Source organism: Hippocampus bargibanti, linkage group LG07 (assembly GCF_051943395.1).
Source record: "Hippocampus bargibanti isolate YZ-2025 linkage group LG07, ASM5194339v1, whole genome shotgun sequence".
Taxonomy (NCBI): Eukaryota; Metazoa; Chordata; class Actinopteri; order Syngnathiformes; family Syngnathidae; genus Hippocampus; species Hippocampus bargibanti.
This window is the reverse complement of record NC_142740.1, coordinates 7,027,586-7,047,230: the sequence shown is the minus strand read 5'-3', so window position 1 is coordinate 7,047,230 and position 19,645 is coordinate 7,027,586. Positions and strand designations below refer to the sequence as shown.

General features: G+C 40.4%; 1 protein-coding gene across 1 annotated transcript in view; it reads left to right on the top strand.

The window, feature by feature from the left end:
• Window positions 1-19,645, top strand: part of gmds (GDP-mannose 4,6-dehydratase) — a 117,659-nt gene that overhangs the window by 40,946 nt on the left and 57,068 nt on the right. The window contains exon 7 of the mRNA XM_089001601.1: window positions 7,280-7,407. Coding sequence (XP_088857727.1) covers window positions 7,280-7,407 — 128 coding nt within the window. The remainder of the gene's footprint in view (window positions 1-7,279; window positions 7,408-19,645) is intronic.

Genomic DNA, 19,645 nt, shown 5'->3' with positions numbered 1-19,645 from the left:
CTAAAATCCGCCAGGAGACATGTTCCTCTAAAAAAAAAACGATGGCACTGTTTTTCGACTGTTTTGATACCAAGTTCTGGATGAAGCTATCACATGTCTTCGACTCTTCTCGGAGTAAAACGCTACCTGTTCAGACAAGCTAGCGACAGTAAATGAGCTCAGTTATGAAATATCTGAAAAGTACTTGGACCCAGCTGTGATCTCTTGTTCCATTTGTGAGACGAGTCAACGAATGATGACAACTTTACTTTATATTACAATGGTTCCCTTGTAACTTACTCGCATTTCAGTAGACCAGAACCTTCGTGTTTTCTGCGATACAAATTTCAAAGCCTTCGGCTGTGACTGGATACGAACTCAAAAACCTGGATGGGTACAAATGAATAGTCGGTGTCATGGCATTAGTTGCGACAAAATGACGTAAAATTGAAAATGAAGGGGGTTCTAGGACAGAGCCTTGGGGGACACCGCTTTGCGAACAAGCGCTATATAAATCAGTTTTGTATTCAGATTTGAATCAAAAACTTTATACCCTTTAATAGTCCCACAATGGACAAATTTGCAGCAAAAAAACTACATGGTGCAAAGGGGTGGGGGGTGTGGCTGAAAAGCTAAAAAAAACTGTTCATAGTGCAAGTACAGTAAAGTCTCGTTATATCGATATTCAAGGGAGTCCGAAAAAATATCGATATAACCGGGACTATCGATATATCCGACCCTGTTTGCATGTAATTTTCTCCATGCGTGCATAGAAATAGTATCGATATAACCGGGACTATCGATATATCCGATATCGATATAACGAGACTTTACTGTATAAGAAAAGCAGATTGATATATGTAGCTGTTTCACGTGTGATTATTAAGAAGCCTGACAGCAGTCGGTAGTAACGAGCGGCGGTACCTCTCCTTGGAGCGCGGGTGTTACGGTCTCTGACTGAAGCAGCTACCCAGTGTTGTCAGGGGGGGCAGGAGGGGATGGGAGTATTGTATTGTATTGTATTGTATTGTATTGCATTGTATTGTATTGTATAGTGATACCTCCCCATACGAACGCTTTAGCTCCCGAACGTTTTGCCTCACGAAAATTAAATTCGCGAGGATATAGCCTCGGCTGACGAACTAGTTTTCGGCAGACGAACCAAACCACACGGTCGAACAGCGCCACAGTGGCTGGCGGACTAGTTTTTGTCACCCCCTTTCATTGAGTGCGGACGTTGTTTGTTATCGAGTGGAGTACTTTTGCGACTATGGGACTGAAAAAGACCCCACCACGGGCTAGTGTTAAGCCAAAGAGGACACAAAAGAAAATGACGGTCAAGCAGAAGAAGGAGATCAACGAATAACACGAACGAGGTGTACGTTTTTGTGACTTAGCGTCCCAGTACCAGTATGCTAAATCGACCATTGCTACCTGTGGCGAAAGGTATTTCTGTGTTGTTTAAGCAACAATCTCAAGCAATAAAAGAGGTTGAAAAACTTCTGTTGATTTGGATTAACGAAAAGCAGCTAGCAGGGGACAGTGTGAGTAAGGGTATTATTGCCGAGAAAGCACAGCAACTTCACTCGGATATCATCAAGAGACAACTACATCAACGACCATCACAAAGGTCATAGTACAGTCTATTTCTTTCATTACAATACAATAACACATTTATTATACATAAAATAATGTATATTTTGTGTAGTTTCAAGGCTTATTTAATAGAAAATTATGTTTTATGGGGACCTGGGAACGGATTATTCTCATTTTAGTGGTTTCTTATGGGAAATAAATGTTCGGCAGACGAACTTTTCGCCTTACACACAGTTTCTGGGAACCAATGAAGTTCGGGAGCTGAGGTATCACTGTATTGTATTGTAACAAGACCAGAAAACACTCGCTGTACTTTTATCCAGCTCTCTAAAGAGTTTGATGTTTCTCTTTATTTGTAAGTAGGTTCGTTGTCAGATCTCCCAGGCAGATGTCACGCAGAGCTTGATCGTGGCGTGGAGTCGAGCAAGTCGTGCTGTGAACGCCGTACGATGCTGAGCAGGTCTCTGCGAGCTGTGTGTCTGTCCGAGAAGAGTCTGATTCTCTCTGTCCCGCGACGGCTACTTTTATACCATTTTCAAGCGTGTGATATGCGTCAGGCTGAGACGCACTTCAAGGAGATCAAGGGCTTGAAAGACATCAAAGTTGCGGTGCGCACCGGTGATGCCACAGGGCTCCCCTCCTGGATCTGAAGTCGGGGAAGGCGACGCAGGAAAAAAACGAGCTGGACGCGCTCAGAAGAGCCGGTAGGAGGTGAGCCATTCTGGGAAGTGCACACGTCTGCCGCTCCGGGTCGTTCGGCCACACGGAGAAGCCAGGCACGAAGAAGGTTGATCACCGGACTTGGGGGGCGTTGTAGGTGGGGTGGCCGACGTCGATGTTCGGGGGGGCACGGCAACGTGTGATCTACGACTGCCGGTTTGAGTCGGTCGATGGAGACTGTATCCTCGCGGCCATTGATTTGAATCCGGAACGTCTTCTCACCGCGGGAAAGGACGGGATACGGGCCATCCTAAGGGGACTGGAGGGCCTTGCACATGTGATCACACCACAGGAAGGCATGCGTACATGTTCGGAGTGCGGGATCCACGTGCGTCGGCTGGTACGATGTTCGCGGCGGCCGGGGCCGCATAGCCAGCGCGAACTGCCGGAGGCGGGTGACCAGATCATTGACGTCGACAGTCGCAGGGTCGGTCAGGTTGAGCAGCTCACCAGGCAGGCGTAAACTGGCACCGTATACCAGCTCTGCTGGAGTCGAGTTGATGTCGGGCTTTAGCGTGGAGCGGATGCCCAGCAACACCAGAGGCAGGTTATCCACCCAGTGTTCTGCATTGTCGGAAGACATCAGGGAGGCCTTCAGTTGGCGATGGAGGCGCTCAACCATGCCGTTCGCAGCTGAGTGGTAGGCAGTCGTCCGGTTTCGTTCACATCCCAGAATATTGTACAGCTTGCCAAATAGTGCAGACTCGAACTGGGTTCCACGATCGGTGATGATGGTCTTCGGTGATCCAAAGCGGGCGACCCAGTGTTGGAGGAAGGCACCGACAACAGCTTCGGACCCGCAGTCGGACAAGGGAAGGGCTTCGCACCATCGGGTGAAGCGGTCAAAGCAAGTCGGCAAGTACCGGAAGCCACGGGAGGGGGCAAGGGGTCCGACAAGATCTATGTGGACGTGACTGAACCGGGCATCCGGCGTGTCAAAAATTCCCACGGGTGACTTCGTATGGCGCTGGACCTTTGAGCGTTGGCATGGTAGACAGCCGCGCACGTCTCTTTGCAGTCCCTTCCAGGAAAACCTTTTCAGCAGCATCTTGGTCATGCCACAAATTCCAGGATGAGAGAGTGCAGAGAATCGAACACCTTTCGCCGGAAGGAGTCGGGAACGAGTGGTTGAGGGACGCCGTCGGATTGGACGCACAGGATTGTGCAGCCAAAGTTAGGGAGAGGAACAGCAATGATGTTGGAGTCGTTGGCATGGTCGGCTAGACCTTCTCGTACCTGGGCTGCTGCCATCTCGTCGTAGTCAAGACCGTCGGGAAACTGGATCGCGTTGATCCCAACTCGAGAAAGGGCGTCTGCGACCTCGTTCTGAGATCCTTCAGCCGTTGAAAAGCCTTCAATTGCTCGGAGGAGAGGTCGACGGGAACGTGCTTCTTCTTGTTGCCAGTCAGCGAGTTTAGTGGCAGGGCAGCCACGGCACAGTTCGGGATGAAGCGGCGGTAGAAGTTTACCATCCCGAGGAATCGCTGTAATTGGGTTACCGTCTCGGGTATGGGAAAGTCACGGATGGCCTGCACCTTGGCGGGTAGAAGGCGTACTCCTTTGCCATTGTTGCGTCGAGATGTGACAGCCATCGACTAGGTGGCCAAGGAACTTGATCTTGGGTTGGCCAAACACGCACTTGTCGGAGTTGACGACCAGGCCGTGCTCGTCCAGACACTTGAAGACCATATCCAGGTGCTGCAGGTGCTCTTCATGGGAGTCGCTGGCGATGAGGATGTCGTCGATGTAGGCACAGCAGAAGTCAAGACCGCACAGGACAGAGTCGATGAACGTTGAAAAGTCTGAGAGGCGTTCCGGAGGCCGAATGGCATGCGGAGGAACTCAAACGAGCCAAATGGGGTGGTGACGGCCGTCTTTGAAACATCCTCTTTCGCGACAGGGATCTGGTGGTAGGCTCTTACCAGATCGATGATGGAGAACACTGTTTGTCCGTGGAGGAAGGACACACAGTCGTGGATGTGAGGAAGAGGTTAGCGGTCAGGAACTGTGACAAAATTCAGCGCTCGGTAGTCACCGCAGGGACGCCAGTCGCCTGCCTTTGCCTTGGGGACCATGTGCAGCGGGGAGGCCCATTTGCTGTCCGATAGACGGATAATACCAAGCTGAAGCATGTGGTTGAATTCGTCTTCAGCAATCCGCTGTTTTGCCGGGGCAAAGCGGCGAAAGCGTTGAAACTTCGCGGGACCAGTAGTCACAATGTGCTGAACAACGTCGGGGGCAGGTAGGGTCGTCCGACTGGGGTTGGTCAGGTCGGAGAATCGTCGAAGGAGCGTGAGAACTGGAGAAGATGAAGGAGATGGTACATGCGAGAGATGAAGAAGCGCAGGGTTGGCCGTCCTACCGTGCACGGACAGGCCGGTTGTCTCATCAGTCAACCTCTTCCTGCGAATGTTGACGGATAGGTCAAACTTGCGCAGGAAGTTCGCGCCAAGGATGGGGTGAGGGACATCGGCAATGGTGAAGATGAAAGGGAAGGAACGACGTAGGCCCAAGTCGAGGTTGAGAAACCGTTGGCCATACGTCTTGATGGTGGTGCGGTTGGCAGCTTGCAGGGACACTCCAGCGTCGGGGTTCCGGCGCTCTGCAGGAGAAGGTGGCAGAACGCTGATGTCAGCAGCCGAGTCCGCCATGAATCGTCTTCTCGATGTGCGGTCGCGGACATAAATGATGTGGCTGGTTGTGGAGGCGCCAGGCGAGTGGGAAGCCGAGTTCACTCCCTGGCTGGCCCGTTCACCCGACTTCTTGTACGGCTTGATGCATCGTTTGTCCCGGTCGCCCCAATATTGGTGGTACCAGCACAGGTCGGGGTCTGCTCTGAATGAGTTCCGGTTGCGACTTGGGCTGTGCTCTCGAATTGGACCGCGTCCGCGACTACGGTGGCGTTCTCGACTGTGGCTGCGTTTCCGGATTTCGGTTCGCAGGGCACGCATCTCATCGATGAGCAGTTGGAGAGCATCAGTCGAGGGCCCTGGCGTCGGAGGAAGCTGCATGGCAGAAACGGTAGGCTGCCCCGCGTACGCCTCAGCAACTTTGTCGGCGAGGGCGGCCAACTCCTGCAAGGCGGAATTTGGGTGGTGTGGTTGCCAGGACTGCTTGGATCATCGGGGGCAGCTTCTCTATGAAGACATGCCGCAGGAAACCCTGGTCCTTGATGCTGTTGCCCGCCACCGTCTCGAGGCGTTGCAGGAGCTGGGAGGGCCGGCTGTCCCCCAGCTCGACCACATGCCTCTAGGCTGTGTACCTGTGGTGTTCTGTGAGGGTGGTCTGCCTCAGGATTTCCTGTTTCAGGGCAGAGTAAGGATTTTCAGCCGGAGGATCGAAGATGACTCGGCGCACACGACCAGCCAACTCCGGAGTGAAGGCAGCGACCGCATAGTGGAATTTGGTGGTCTCCTGGATGATGCCACGGTTGATGAATTGGGAGTCAACCACTTGGAACTAGAGCTCCATGCCGTTGTGCCAGGAGGGGGGAAGTTTGAGAGAGACGGCGGAAATCTGGTCTCTTTCCATTAGGAGAGTTGATTGGGCTGAGGAGGAGTAGAAAAAACAAATCCTTCTGGCTGGCTCGCCAATAAAGAGTTTGATGTTTCTCTTTATTTGTAAGTAGGTTCGTTGTCAGATCTCCCAGGCAGGTGTCACGCAGAGCTTCATCGTGGCGTGGAGTCAAGCAAATCGTGCTGTGAACTCCATACGATGCTGAGCAGGTCTCTGCGAACTGTGTGTCTATCCAGGTCTGAGTCCGAGATGAGTCTGATTCTCTCTGTCCTGCGACGGCTTCGCTTATACCATTTTCAAGCTTGTGATATGCGTCAGGCTGAGACGCACATCAAGGAGATCAAGAGCTTGAAAGACATCAAACTTGCGGTGCGCACCGGTGACGCCACAATGTGTATGTTTGTGTGTCGGGTTAAATTGCGTAATGGTTTGGTTGGGTTCCCTCGCCTGACCTCAATAAGCCGTTTTTACCTCTCAATGTTGTGTATGTTCAGCAAAGCTGAACATACCTTTATTTTTTTAATGTCAATTAACCACATGAATACGCTAAACATATTTATTTATTTATTATTATTTATTTATTTATTTATTTATTTGTATTTTTTTTATTATTTATTTATTTTATTTTAGTTATGTCTGTATTTGTTTATTTGTCAATTTCATCTGTTTAATTTATTTGTTTGGTTATTTATGTATGTATTTAGTTAGTTGGATGTATGTGTGTATTTATTATTTTTATTTATGTATTTGTTCATTCCGTTATGTATTGATTGATATTTATTAGTCGTTATTTATTAATTTTTATGTCTATATTTGTATTTATATTTCTTATGTACTTGTTCATTTGTTTGTTCATTTATGTGTTTATTTGTGTATGTATGTATGTATGTATGTATGTATGTATTTTTATTCATTTATGTATTTGTTCATTCCTTTATGTATTTATTTATATTTATTATTTATAATTTTTTATGTATATATTTATGTATTTATATTTCTTATGTACTTATTATTTATGCATGCATGTATTTATTATTTGTATATTTGTGTTTATGTATGTATTTACTTAGTCATCAATTGATTGTATTTATATATTTGTTCATTAATTCATTAATCTATATTTATTTAGTCATTATGTATTATTTTTTTAGTTTTTGCATATATATATATATATATATATTATTATTTGCATTTGTTTATTTGTTCATTTATGTATGTATTTCTTTACTTGCGTATTAAATTAGTCATTAATTATTGTATTCATATATTTGTCTATTAATCAATTTATACTTATTTATTCATTGTATTCATTTTGTTTATGCATGTATATATTTATTATTTCTATTTGTGTATTTGTTCATATATTTATGTATTTATTTTTTTACTTCTTTACTTATTTACTTGTTTACTTGTTTACTTATTTATATATGTATTTATTTTTCTATTTGTATGTTTGTTTATTTTTCAGGGTCAAATTTTGTGACCCGTAAGATCAGCCGTTCTGTGGCAAAGATCCATTTGGGCCAACTGGAGAGCTTCAGTCTGGGCAACCTGGATTCAAAGAGGGACTGGGGCCACGCCCGCGACTATGTCAAGGTACCAAACACCATTTTTGAACCACAAACCAAGTCAAACCCAAAAAACATCCACAAATGCCCATTTTTAAAAGTCCATCACCAAATGAACACACAAAAAGCGCGAACATTCAACCGTTGTACTAAATTCATCCTGTCTACTTGATAACTAATGTTAAGCAGATTCCAACCGTCGTCAAGTAGAAATAGACAAAGCAGTTGTTTGTGATACCAGCGACAACCACCAGTGGGCGGTGACGGCGTCAGTTCTCAGAAAACGGCGTAAAATGCAATCGACTCAAAAACAAGACTCATGGAGCCGCAACGACTTCTATCCAAATGTTGATTTTGATTGATGTGATGTGGCAAAAACAATTCCCGTATTGACTTTTGAATCCTCTCCGATAACCGATGCCAAGCGCACGATGCCACAACTAATTAGGATTTAGAAAATGTCACTGAGCGCTGTGACAGATGTGAACACAGTCTTTCCGACGCTTTGTGATGAGTCACCGATTTTTGTAACGGTCGCGGTGTAGCGACGACTGCTGATTTTTGTGATACCTCATGAATTGATTCGGGAATTGATAATATCACGGAGAGTGCCATTCCCGAATTTATTCGGGTTTTGTTTTTTCGTGCTTGGGTGCCGATGAAGCGCTGGTCAGACCTCTGGCAATGTTTTGTCAGTTTCACACGGGGGCAGCATTTTCCTTTTTTTCCATGTTAGCGCTTTGTTACAGCTTCATCTGTGGTTCAAGCGCTATATAAACCAATATGTATCGTTTTGTATTTTGTACATCTGCCCCCATTTCAAGCTCAGATAACTCCAGACGCATATCATTTAGGAATTAACTCTTTTTTTCTGATGAAAGAAGATGGTCTAAGGTTTCTTACGAGCATTGAATGTTTATGTAGTCCTAAAACTTAATATTCTGTGGGTCCTGGAATACGAGTGACAATGACAAAAACCCTGGCACTGGAGTGGACACATTTCTACACATCGCCTGGTGGTGAATGAGTTAATGAATAACTAATTTTCAAATTTGAAGTGCAAAATAATGACTTATTCTAGTTTACATACGCTATTTTGAAATTTTGGGTTGAATTTTAGCAAGCATCATGGAATTTCAAATGTTTAATTTGCTTTCGCGGACCGAATAAAAAGATGAGGTGGGCCAGATTTGGCCCCCGGGCCTTGACTTTGACGCCTATGCTCCACAGCAAAAAAAAAAGCTTGGCCGCTTGAATGAGTGCGTAAACTTTAAAAACAATTTGTGGTCAGCGTTCCTGTTACGTCATAAATTATGACAGTCGAGCGAGCTATCAAGCTACCTGTCTCGCTATCTATTTGCTATCTGTTAGTTATTTATTAGCTATCTATTAGCAAGCTATTAGCGGTATAGCTGGCTGACTAGCTATCGAGCTAGCTATATACTCTGTTAGCTATCTATCTGCTTCATGTCACTAAGAGGGTACAGAAAGTGCTGAAGAATGAATGACTCTCTGTGTCTTTGTGTTGTCATATTATTTGTTATTATTATTATTTTTTTTATTTTTACTTTATGTTACTTCTGGGTTGAGTGAAGGCTGGCGCGTGTGACTGCCGCTGCTCACTCGCAGAAAAAATCCTGTGACTGTAAAGTGTCCTTGAAAGTTTTGAAAGGCGCTTATAAATGAAATGTATTATTATTATTATTATTATTATTATTATTATTATTATTATAATTATTATTATTATTATCAGAATCATCTTTATTGCCATGTATGTATGACACACAAGGAATTTGTTTCCGGTCGAACACGCTGCACTAGTATCATCATCAAAAAATTGCAAAGAGGCACTATACAGTTCCATTATTATTATTATTATTATTATTATTATTATTATTATTATTATTATTATTGTTGTTGTTGTTGTTGTTGTTGTTGTTGTTATTATTATTATTAGCTAGCTAGCTTCCTATCTATTTGAGTTACTTCTGTGTCGAGTGAACGCTGGCGCGTGTGGCTGCCGCTGCTCAACCGCAGAAAAACTTATCCTGTGACTGTAAAGTGACCTTTAGTGTTTTAAAAGGCGCTTATAAATTGAATGTATTATTGTTATTATTATTATTATTATTATTATTATTATTATTATTATTATTATTATTATTATTATTATCAGAATCATCTTTATTGCCATGTATGTATGACACACAAGGAATTTGTTTCCGGTCGAACACGCTGCACTAGTATCATCATCAAAAAATTGCAAAGAGGCACTATACAGTTCCATTATTATTATTATTATTATTATTATTATTATTATTATTATTATTATTATTATTATTGTTGTTGTTGTTGTTGTTGTTGTTGTTGTTGTTGTTGTTGTTGTTGTTGTTGTTGTTATTATTATTATTATTGTTGTTATTGTTATTATTATTATTATTATTAGCTAGCTAGCTAGCTTCCTATCTATTTGAGTTACTTCTGTGTCGAGTGAACGCTGGCGCGTGTGGCTGCCGCTGCTCAACCGCAGAAAAACTTATCCTGTGACTGTAAAGTGACCTTCAGAGTTTTGAAAGGCGCTTATAAATGAAATTTATTATTATTATTATTATTATTATTATTATTATTATTATTATTATTATTACTATTATTATGATACTTTTCGGTCCATCACGGCTCAGCTTTCGCAGCCCCACAGTGTAACCGCGAGCAATATTTTGTTACAAGGGCCGCAGTGGTGAAGCGAATTGGAAAGTTTGGCTGGAAACGTGGCTCAACTCGACTCCAGGAGCCGAACGGCGGCGTACAGATGTCCGCAAAGTTTTCCTGGATCGTTTTGCCAGTTCAATGCGTGTCCCGTTTTGAAGCTTTTTGTTATTCTTTGCCAAAAATAAAAAAATAATAACTCCAGATAGCAAAACGGGGAGCGGCTGCGGTGCAATGCCGCCTGCTGCGAGGCTGTAGACTCCACTCCGATTTCCCACAGCTCAGCCGTTACCCGCCCCCCCCCCCCCCCCCCCCCATATCCTTCCTCAAACACCCTCAGAGAAAATAGCCACGTTAAGGGAATGAGGACAAAATGGCCGTGTTTTTCTTCACGTCCTGTTGCCAGCACCAAGCGGAGAGCGCGATGGCGAGATGAAACGAACCAATGGGGGGTGGGGGAGGGTCAAAGAATCCCCGCTTCATAAGCCGTTGAAATAATTCCTCAGAGCAGCCAAAGCATGCGAAAGGTTACGTTGAGAACGAATGTGTGTGGCTAAAGGGATGAAAGGCTCCATGGGCTACCGTGTCCGACAGAAGACACCCCCCCTCCAACGCAACCCCCCCGATGTATTGAAAATCACCATTTCATTAAAAAAAAACATACATCTAGAAAATTGCCATTTCAGAATGTTTTTATTAGAAAATAAAAAAAAAATATTTGGAAAAAGCCACATTGATACCTCGGTTTTCGACCATAATCCGTTTCAGAAACCTGTTCGAAAACCGATTTGTTCAAAAACCGAAACAGCACTTTCCATTAAAATCAATGTAAAAAATCTTAATCCGTTCAAAGTCGAGAAAACAACTTTTTAACTATTTCATCGCATTTTCAAAACGGATAAAAGCTTAATAATAGAGCAGGTCATGTGTAAAATTCTATAAAAACAAACTTTTATTTTCACCAATTTTTAACATCAACATTAACATCTGTACATAGAAATCTCTATCTTTCTGCCACATGGCGTGTTGGCACCTATCCCAGCTGTCTTTGGGCAAACACAGGGCACACTAACTTTTCAAACCATCCTCTGCTTGCTTTAAAATCATACTATTCAGGAGATCTTAACCAAATATGTCTGCATTTTTGCAAAAAATAAAACAACAACAATATTAATCCGTCGGTCACAATGAGACAATGAGGAAGACGTGACATATAAGGAAGTGACGTATAAGGAAGCAGAGGGTAGTCGAGTGATGCATTCAGATGCACTCAGTTTGGTTGAAAACCAAATTTCGGTTGTATACCGAGGCATAAAAAATATGACATTTTGGTTGAAAACCGAATGGGATGAGAACCGTCTCGGGTCTTATCGAAAACCGAGGTTTGACTGTATAGGAAATCACCTGGCGTGTGTGGCTGCCGCTGCTCACCCACAGAAAAACTAATCCTGTAACTGTAAAGTGACCTTGAGAGTTTTGAAAGGCGCTTAGAAATGAAATTTATTATTATTATTATTATTATTATTATTATTATTATTTATTATTATTATTATTATTATAAAATAAAACAATTGAAAATCACTATTTTAGATTTTTTAATTAGAAAATCACTGTTTTATAAAATACAACCATTTTGAAAATGGCCATTATATAATTTTTTAATTAGAAAATCACCATTTCAGATTTAAAAAAAAAAATAAATATTTAGAAAATCTTCATTTTAGATTTTTTATTATAAAATCGCCTTTTTAGAAAATTAAAAAAAATCACAGTTTTGGATTGTTTTTTTCATCAGAAAATCACAATTTTATCAAATAAAACTATTTAGAATATCGCCTTTTCAGAATTTGTTTAAATTAGAAAATCACAATTTTAGAAAATAAAACATACTAAGAAAATCATCATTTTATGAAATAAAAAAAATTGAAAATTGCCATTTCAGGATATTTTTTATTAAAAAATCGACATTTGATTTAGATAATCCCCATTTTAGATTTTTTTACATTTAGTAAATCACCATTTTAAAAACTATTTTATATATATATATATAAAAACAATTTAGAAAATTGCCATTTCATATTCTTTTAAATTAAAAAATCGTCACATTTTAAAAATCTAGAAAATCGCCACTTCAGAATTTTTTTATTCGAAAATCGCCATTTTAGAAAGAAAAAAATATTAAGCAAATCCCTATTTTAGGAATTGTTTTTCCAATTTAAGAAATCACCATTTTAGAAAATAAAAAAATGAAGTGGCGATTTTCTAGACTTGCAAAATTTTGATGTGACGATTTTTTTTATTTAAAAAAATATGAAATGGCAATTTTCTAAATTGTTTTATTCATAAAATAGTCTTTAAAAAGGTGATTTCTTAAATGTAAAAAAAAATCTAAAATGGGGATTATCTAAAAAATATTTTCTGAAATGGCGATTTTCTAAGAAAAAAATATCCTGAAATGGCAATTTTCAATTTTTTTTTATTTCATAAAATGACGATTTTCTGAGTATGTTTTATTTTCTGAAATTGTGATTTTTCTAATTTAAACAAATTCTGAAAAGGCGATATTCTAAATATTTATTTAATTCTGATGAAATCACCATTTTAGATTATTCTTTCATCAGAAAATCACCATTTTATAAAATAAAACAATTTAGAAAATTACCATTTCAGAATTTTTTTAATGATAACATTGTCATTTTATATCATAAAATATTTTAGAAAATCACCATGTTAGAAGTTTTTATTAGAAATTCACCATTTTAGAAAATAAAAAATACTTCGAAAATCACAATTTTTTATTTTATTTTCAAATGTAGGAAATCAAATCACCATTTGAGGAAAAAAACCTGAAAATCGCCGTTTTACAATATGTTTTATATTTAAAAATCACAATTTTTGAATGTATTTTTAAATTTTAAAAATTGCCATTTCAGAAAATAAAAAAAGTTGGAAAATCACTATTTTAGATTTTTTTTAATTTGAAAATTGTCATTTTAGGAAATGTCAAAAAAGATTGAAAATCACCATTTTATTATTTTTTTTAATGAAAAAAAAGCAATATTTGAAAAAAAAAGAAAACACATTTTTTGAAAATTAGGGGTCTCATTCAGTCAATGACTCATCTACTAATTTCCAGTTCTTAATTGAGCGTTTAGATGGCAGCACTTAGCACACATATCGAGCAGCGCGATTTCCCAATGTATTCATTAGACATGCAGGCCAGACATTGATTTTACGACGGAGGCTGCGGGCTCGATAAAAATATCATATCGCATCGTAACCTGGTCTTCTATGTGCGACTTTTTCAACATTACATAGAATGGACCTTTTTATTTTGAAGTGCAAGTTGATTCTTAGCCTGCGCGTTCTAATTGACCCATCCGTACCTTTTTCTAAATTGGTGCGTCTGATGCTAGTCCGCTGCAGCCTGACTTGAGACGCTGCAGGTTTCCTGTGGGAATCGCCAGCATGCCAGCTCGTTGTAAATCAAGCCCCTCCACGCTTCGTGTCTCGGGCTTGCGGGAAGCCAAACAGAAGGTGTACTTAGGTTAACTGAGGTGGAAGATCCGTGCCCCCCATCAAAATAAAGTGGGAGGAGGGTTCGAAGGGGGGGTTGGGCACAAAATTAGGAGGGAAACAGGCTTGCGTTTGTTTTAACATAATGCAAAGATGAAGCATCTTGTGCGGGCGATCAAAGCATGAAACTGTCATCATGCCCCCCCCCCCCCCCCCCCCCCCCACACACACACACACACACCCGGCCTGGCTTTTACTTTGAAAAAACCTCAACCCCGCTAGTGTCAGCACGAAGTTACCATGGCAAGCGCAAACAAGCGTCAATTTGTAAACAGAAGCATGGGTGTCTGCTTTTTGGGCTCGCAACTGCTTTTCATCCTCGGATTCACTCCCCCCCACCCCAGCGAAGACTGGGAAATTGCTTCTAATTGACCGCGGCGGGTAGATTGCGGGCGGCGAGAGGGGTGTGCTGCCTTTCTGCTTTAATGATGTCTGAAGGCGCGCGGCTGGCTGGGCATCGTCTCAGCTGCGTATCGGGTATCGCCACGCGTCAGCTGGCCGCCGACGCTCATTCCACCGCCCCCCCCCCCCTTTTTTTTTCTTTGGACATTATCCCACGATGCTGGAACATATGCTGTCAAATAAAACTATTATAAACTATTACATATTATATATAATATTATATATTATAAACTATTATACTATTATTACAGTTATTAGCTGTATATCAGCTAGCTTTCTATGTATTTGAGTTACTTCCGGGTTGAGTGACCGCTTGCGCATGTGGCTGCCTCCGCTCATTCTAGCCAGCCCCCCCCCCCCCCCCTTTTTTTTTCTTTGGACATTATCCTACGATCCTGGAACATTTGCTGTCAAATAAAACTATTATAAACTATTACATATTATATATATATATAATATTATATATTATAAACTATTATACTATTATTACAGTTATTAGCTGTATATCAGCTAGCTTTCTATGTATTTGAGTTACTTCCGGGTTGAGTGACCGCTTGCGCGTGTGGCTGCCGCCGCTCAACTTAACTCTCTGGCTATCTAGCTAGCTATCTACCTAGCGAGCTATTTGCTATCGAGCCAGCTACCGAGTTAGCTACCTATTTGCTATCTATTATTTGTCTAGCTGGCTACATATTAGCTAAACAGCTAGCTATTAGCTATCTATCTGGATAGCTAGCTATCTGGCTAGATATTAGCTATATATTAGCTAGCTTTCTATGTATTTGAGTTACTTCCGGGTTGAGTAAACACTGGCGCGTGTGGCTGCCGCTACTCACCCACAGAAAAACTTATCTTGTGACTGTAAAAGTTACCTCGAGAGTTTTGAAAGGCGCTGAGAAGTGAAATGTATTCTTCTTCTTCTTCTTCTTCTTCTTCTTCTTCTTGTTATTATTATTAAAACAAGCCGATTTATTTGACCATTTTCGCAGCGACTCAAGTGTTTATTTATGAAAAATGCCGAAATATTAGCAAGATAGCATTTTTTGTTGTCGCTAGCTCTACATTCATCCGTGTTAGCCACAGAAGGTTGTGAACCAGTTGAAGCTCGTTCCAACGTCCCTCCATGTTACAACGCTACTTGCTTGTCACCGTGTCGATTGAAACAGCCGTAGTCAATCGCCTTTCTATCTGTCGGCCGCCAAGTCTGCCATGATGGTCAAAATCGGCCATTTTGTCAAATCAGGGCTGAGCTTTATCTGGGAGATAGACTGACTCCCCAAACCCGCCAGGAGAAATTAGGTGTGTTTATTTAATTTACTACAGATTATTTTCTTACAGACAGTGTTTTTTAGGTCTTCAATTACCTGACAGGTTTCGGCGTATACTTCCGCCTTCGTCAGAGTGTCAAAAAAGTGGACACTCTGACGAAGGTGGAAGGATACGCCGAAACATGTCAGGTAATTGAACAACTGAAAAACTCTGTCTGTAAGAAAAGAATCTATTGTGAATTAGATATCAAGTAGACAGGATTAATTTAACACAACTATCGATGAAAAGGTTTCGTCAGCCGTCGGACGTTTCGCTTCTTATCCAGGAAGCTTCGTCAGCAAACTAAAGTCTTACTGGTAGTTTCGGCCCTATATATATATATATATATATATATATATATATATATGTATATGTCTACTGTCCAGACGTGGCGGTGCCGGACTTTGCTATGATTGGTCCCTGCTCACAGGTTGGGCGGAGCAGACGACTAATCCTCTGAGAGCTTACACAGACGTTAACACAACTATTTGTTTATTTATTTTATTTTTTTGTTTATTATTTTAGTTATTTATTTTATTTATCTGTGTGTTTATTTGTTTGTACAGTGAGACCTCAACTTACGAACTTAATTGGTTCTCAGACAGAGTGTGTAAGGCGAAAAAGTGTGTATCTGAAAAAAAAATGTCCCATAGGAAACCATTAAAATGGGAATAATCCGTTCCCGGGTTTCCATAAAATATACTTTTCAACTAAATAAGCCTTAAAACTACACACAATCTACCTTATTCTATGTATAATAAATGTGCTATTGTATTGTAATGAAAGAAATACACTGCATTGTATCATAAAGTCACTTTATTTACATTTGTGATGGTCATTTCTGGCTTGATGGAATGGCGTTGGAGGTCGGAGGTCAAAGGAAATTGCGGTTTGGAAAGAGAGGCGCATTACATGACGAATGTAATTAAAGAAATAAACTGTGCTGTAAAATAAAGTTTTATTTACCTTTTTGATGGTCGTTGATGGCTTATGGAAGGAGAGTCACCTTCCTTAAGGACTGTTGGTAACTTAACCTCTGGTGCTGTTCGGTCGTGTGCTTCCGCCGAAGATCACTCCGCCAGCCGTGGTGGGTGTGTATTATGAAAATAGTGCTTATTATAAGGTTTAATTTTCAGGAATTTGACGTTTGTAAGACAAAAAGTTTGTAAGTTGAGGTGTTTGTATGTTGAGGTCTCACTGTATATTTATTTTTGGTGCAATTTATTTATCTATCTATTTGTTTATTCTCCATATATGTTTATTTATTTATTTATTTATTTATTTATTTGTTTTGTTATTTATTTAGGTATTTGTCTCTCATTTATGTGTGCACCCATTTATTTATTTATTTATTTATTTATTTAGTTCGTTATAATTATTATTTTTGATGTTTGTTTTGTTTAATTAATTTGTCTAGATAGATAGTTATCCGCCCTATTATTATTTATGTATTTAGTTATTTATTTATCTATCTGTGTGTTTATTTGTTTGTGTATTTATTTATTTTGCAATTTATTTATCTATCTATTTGTTTAGTCATTTATTCCTCCATGTGTTTGTGTATTTATCTATTTGTTTAGTTATTTATTTAGTCATTTGTCTATTATTTATTTGTGCACCCATTTATTTATGTATCTATCTATTTATTTATGTTGTTTGTGTATTTTAAATAATTATTTAATCTCTCTAGTTAGGTGGTTATCCACCCATTTATGTATTTATCTATCTTGCTATCTACCTAGCTAGCGAGCTACATGGATGGATGGATAGATAGCAACCCCTTTCCCGAACCCCTTCATCTCCGAGAGCCATTTTTTGTCCTTTGTGCCCTGACGAAAGCTGGCTGCCATTGTTCTGACTGTTCTCACGGATCGCCAAACTGTTGCCAGATGAGTTGCAGGACGCTGTAAAAGTCTTTTTAAAAATATTTATTTAAAGCTGATGATTACCAGTTCGGTTCGGGCGAGCATGCGCCGGCGGGAAGGCGGGCGGTCGGCCTTGCGGCATGATCACCGTCACTGGCGTTGGCGTTGATGCGATTTGGCCACGGCGTCGCCCCACTGGTGTCATTTTTCACCATCTTTATTTTTCTTCTTCTTTATTTCTATTTTTCTTGTCATCTGCGGGCCGTCGTCTACGCGCGCACGATTGCTTACAGATGAGGCTCATTAGCCGATCTCAGCCAATCCGCCGATGATTGATGAAAGCGTCGTCTCATTCATCACACGTTTGGTCTCCGAGGCGACAATACGAGCCATTTTCGTCAAAGTTGAAAGAAAGAAGTCTCGACGGGTTCAAGCTCAAAACACAGAACCGCAAACTCCCATTAGCTAAATGTGATGCTCGGAGGGTCGCTAAAAACATTTAGCGTACGCTGTCTGATTTAGACTTCGGTTGATTGATATCCACAGTGTGTGACCAAAGTGCGGCCCGGGGGCCAAATGCGGCCCATGGTCAATTTTCATCCGGCCCGCAGGCTACGTCATGAAATCAATAACGTCTGGCCCGCATGTAGAATTGATACATTGGGCAGTAGCGCTGTTAGCTGCGTTTGCTAAGTGCTGCCATCTAGAGGCTGAATTAGGAATAGCAAATTAGAAAGTGTATCATTGATTGAATGAGCCCATCAAATTTCCAAAATGGAGATTTTCTAATTGTTTGAAAATTTTCTAAAATGGCGATTTTCACATTTTTTAAACTATTTTCTGAAATGGAGATTGTCTATATTTTTTAAAATATAGAAAATTGTGATTTGCAATTTTTTTTAACTTATAAAATGGCAATCTTCTAAATTTCGTAAAATGGCAATTTTATAAATTACAGAAAAATTGTAAAACGCTGACAACCAACAAAAGAACTTCTGTTCAACTGTTACAAAAAATGAAGTGAAGTTTAGTTTCTAAAATGGCGAGTTTCAAAATTTTTAAAATATTGTCTAAAATGATGATTTTCAGTTTTTTTTAAATATTTGAAATGGCAATTTAATTTTTTTTGAAATGTATAAAATGGCAATTTTCAAGTTTTTATCAATTTTCTAAAATTTATTTAATTTTCTAAATTAAAAGACAAATTTAAAATGGCAATTTTCATCAACAAAAAAACAAATCAACAAAAGAACAATTACTTCTGTTCAACTGTTACAAAAAGTGAAGTGTTAAGTTTTTAAAATGTCAAGTTTCTCAATGTTAAAATATTTTTAAAAATGGTGGTTTTCTAAGGTTTTTTTTTCATATAAAATGGTTATCGATGAGAAGGTTTCTTCAGCCGTCATCTGTACAAAAGTGAAGGTTTCGGACGTTTCGCCTCCTATCCAAGAGGCTTCGTCAGCGAACTAAAGTCTGACTGGTCGTATCGGCCCTATTTATATATCCCTACTGTCCAGACCTGGTGGCGCCGGACACAGCTATGATAGGTCCCTACTCTCAGGTTGGGGGGGCAGAGGACCCCTCCCTGTGGCCCCACTGATTGTTCCTACATTCCTGACTAACGATTGGCCTATTACCCCCACTCCCACCGGTATCACCTCATCAGCGTAACGACCCTCATCAGCATTACGAAAGTTGCCTAACCTGTTTTGCCTAAGCAGGCTATTGTATGAACGATCCAAATTGAACCTCACCCCACCAGACCGGTTTAATGAAGGATTTTGTTGTTTTATAAGAATCGCTTCTTTTACCCCCCTTTCAAACCATCTATGTTCTTTCGCTAAGATTTTAACCTCATTGTCGTCAAATGAGTGGTTGGTAGCTTTTAGGTGCAGATGTACTGCCGATTGAGGTCCACTTGTATTATCCCTGCGATGTTGATAAAGTCTTTTTTTGAGAATTTGTTGAGTCTCCCCAATGCACTGCTCTTTACAATTTTCATTCTTACAATGTATGGAATAAACTACATTACTTTGTTTTTCATTTGGTAGCCTATCTTTTGGATGCACTAATTTTTGCCTTAACGTGTTTATCGGTTTGAAATAAGTGGGAATTTTATGTTGCCAAAGGACTCTTTGTAATTTTTCACAAACTCCTGCAATGTACGGTACTGCTACTCCTCTCCTTTTTGTATCTTGAGAATTATTGGTTTCATTCCCTATTCGTTCTTTCTGACATTTGTTGAATGACCACTGAGGGTACCCACAGTTAGTGAGTGCTCTTCTGATATGTTTTGACTCCTTTTCTCTACGTTCAGTGCTAGTTGGTATAAGTTTAGCCCTATGCTGGAGGGTTCTGATAACTCCTAGTTTATGTTGTGAAGGGTGGTTAGAGTCAAAAAGTAAGTATTGG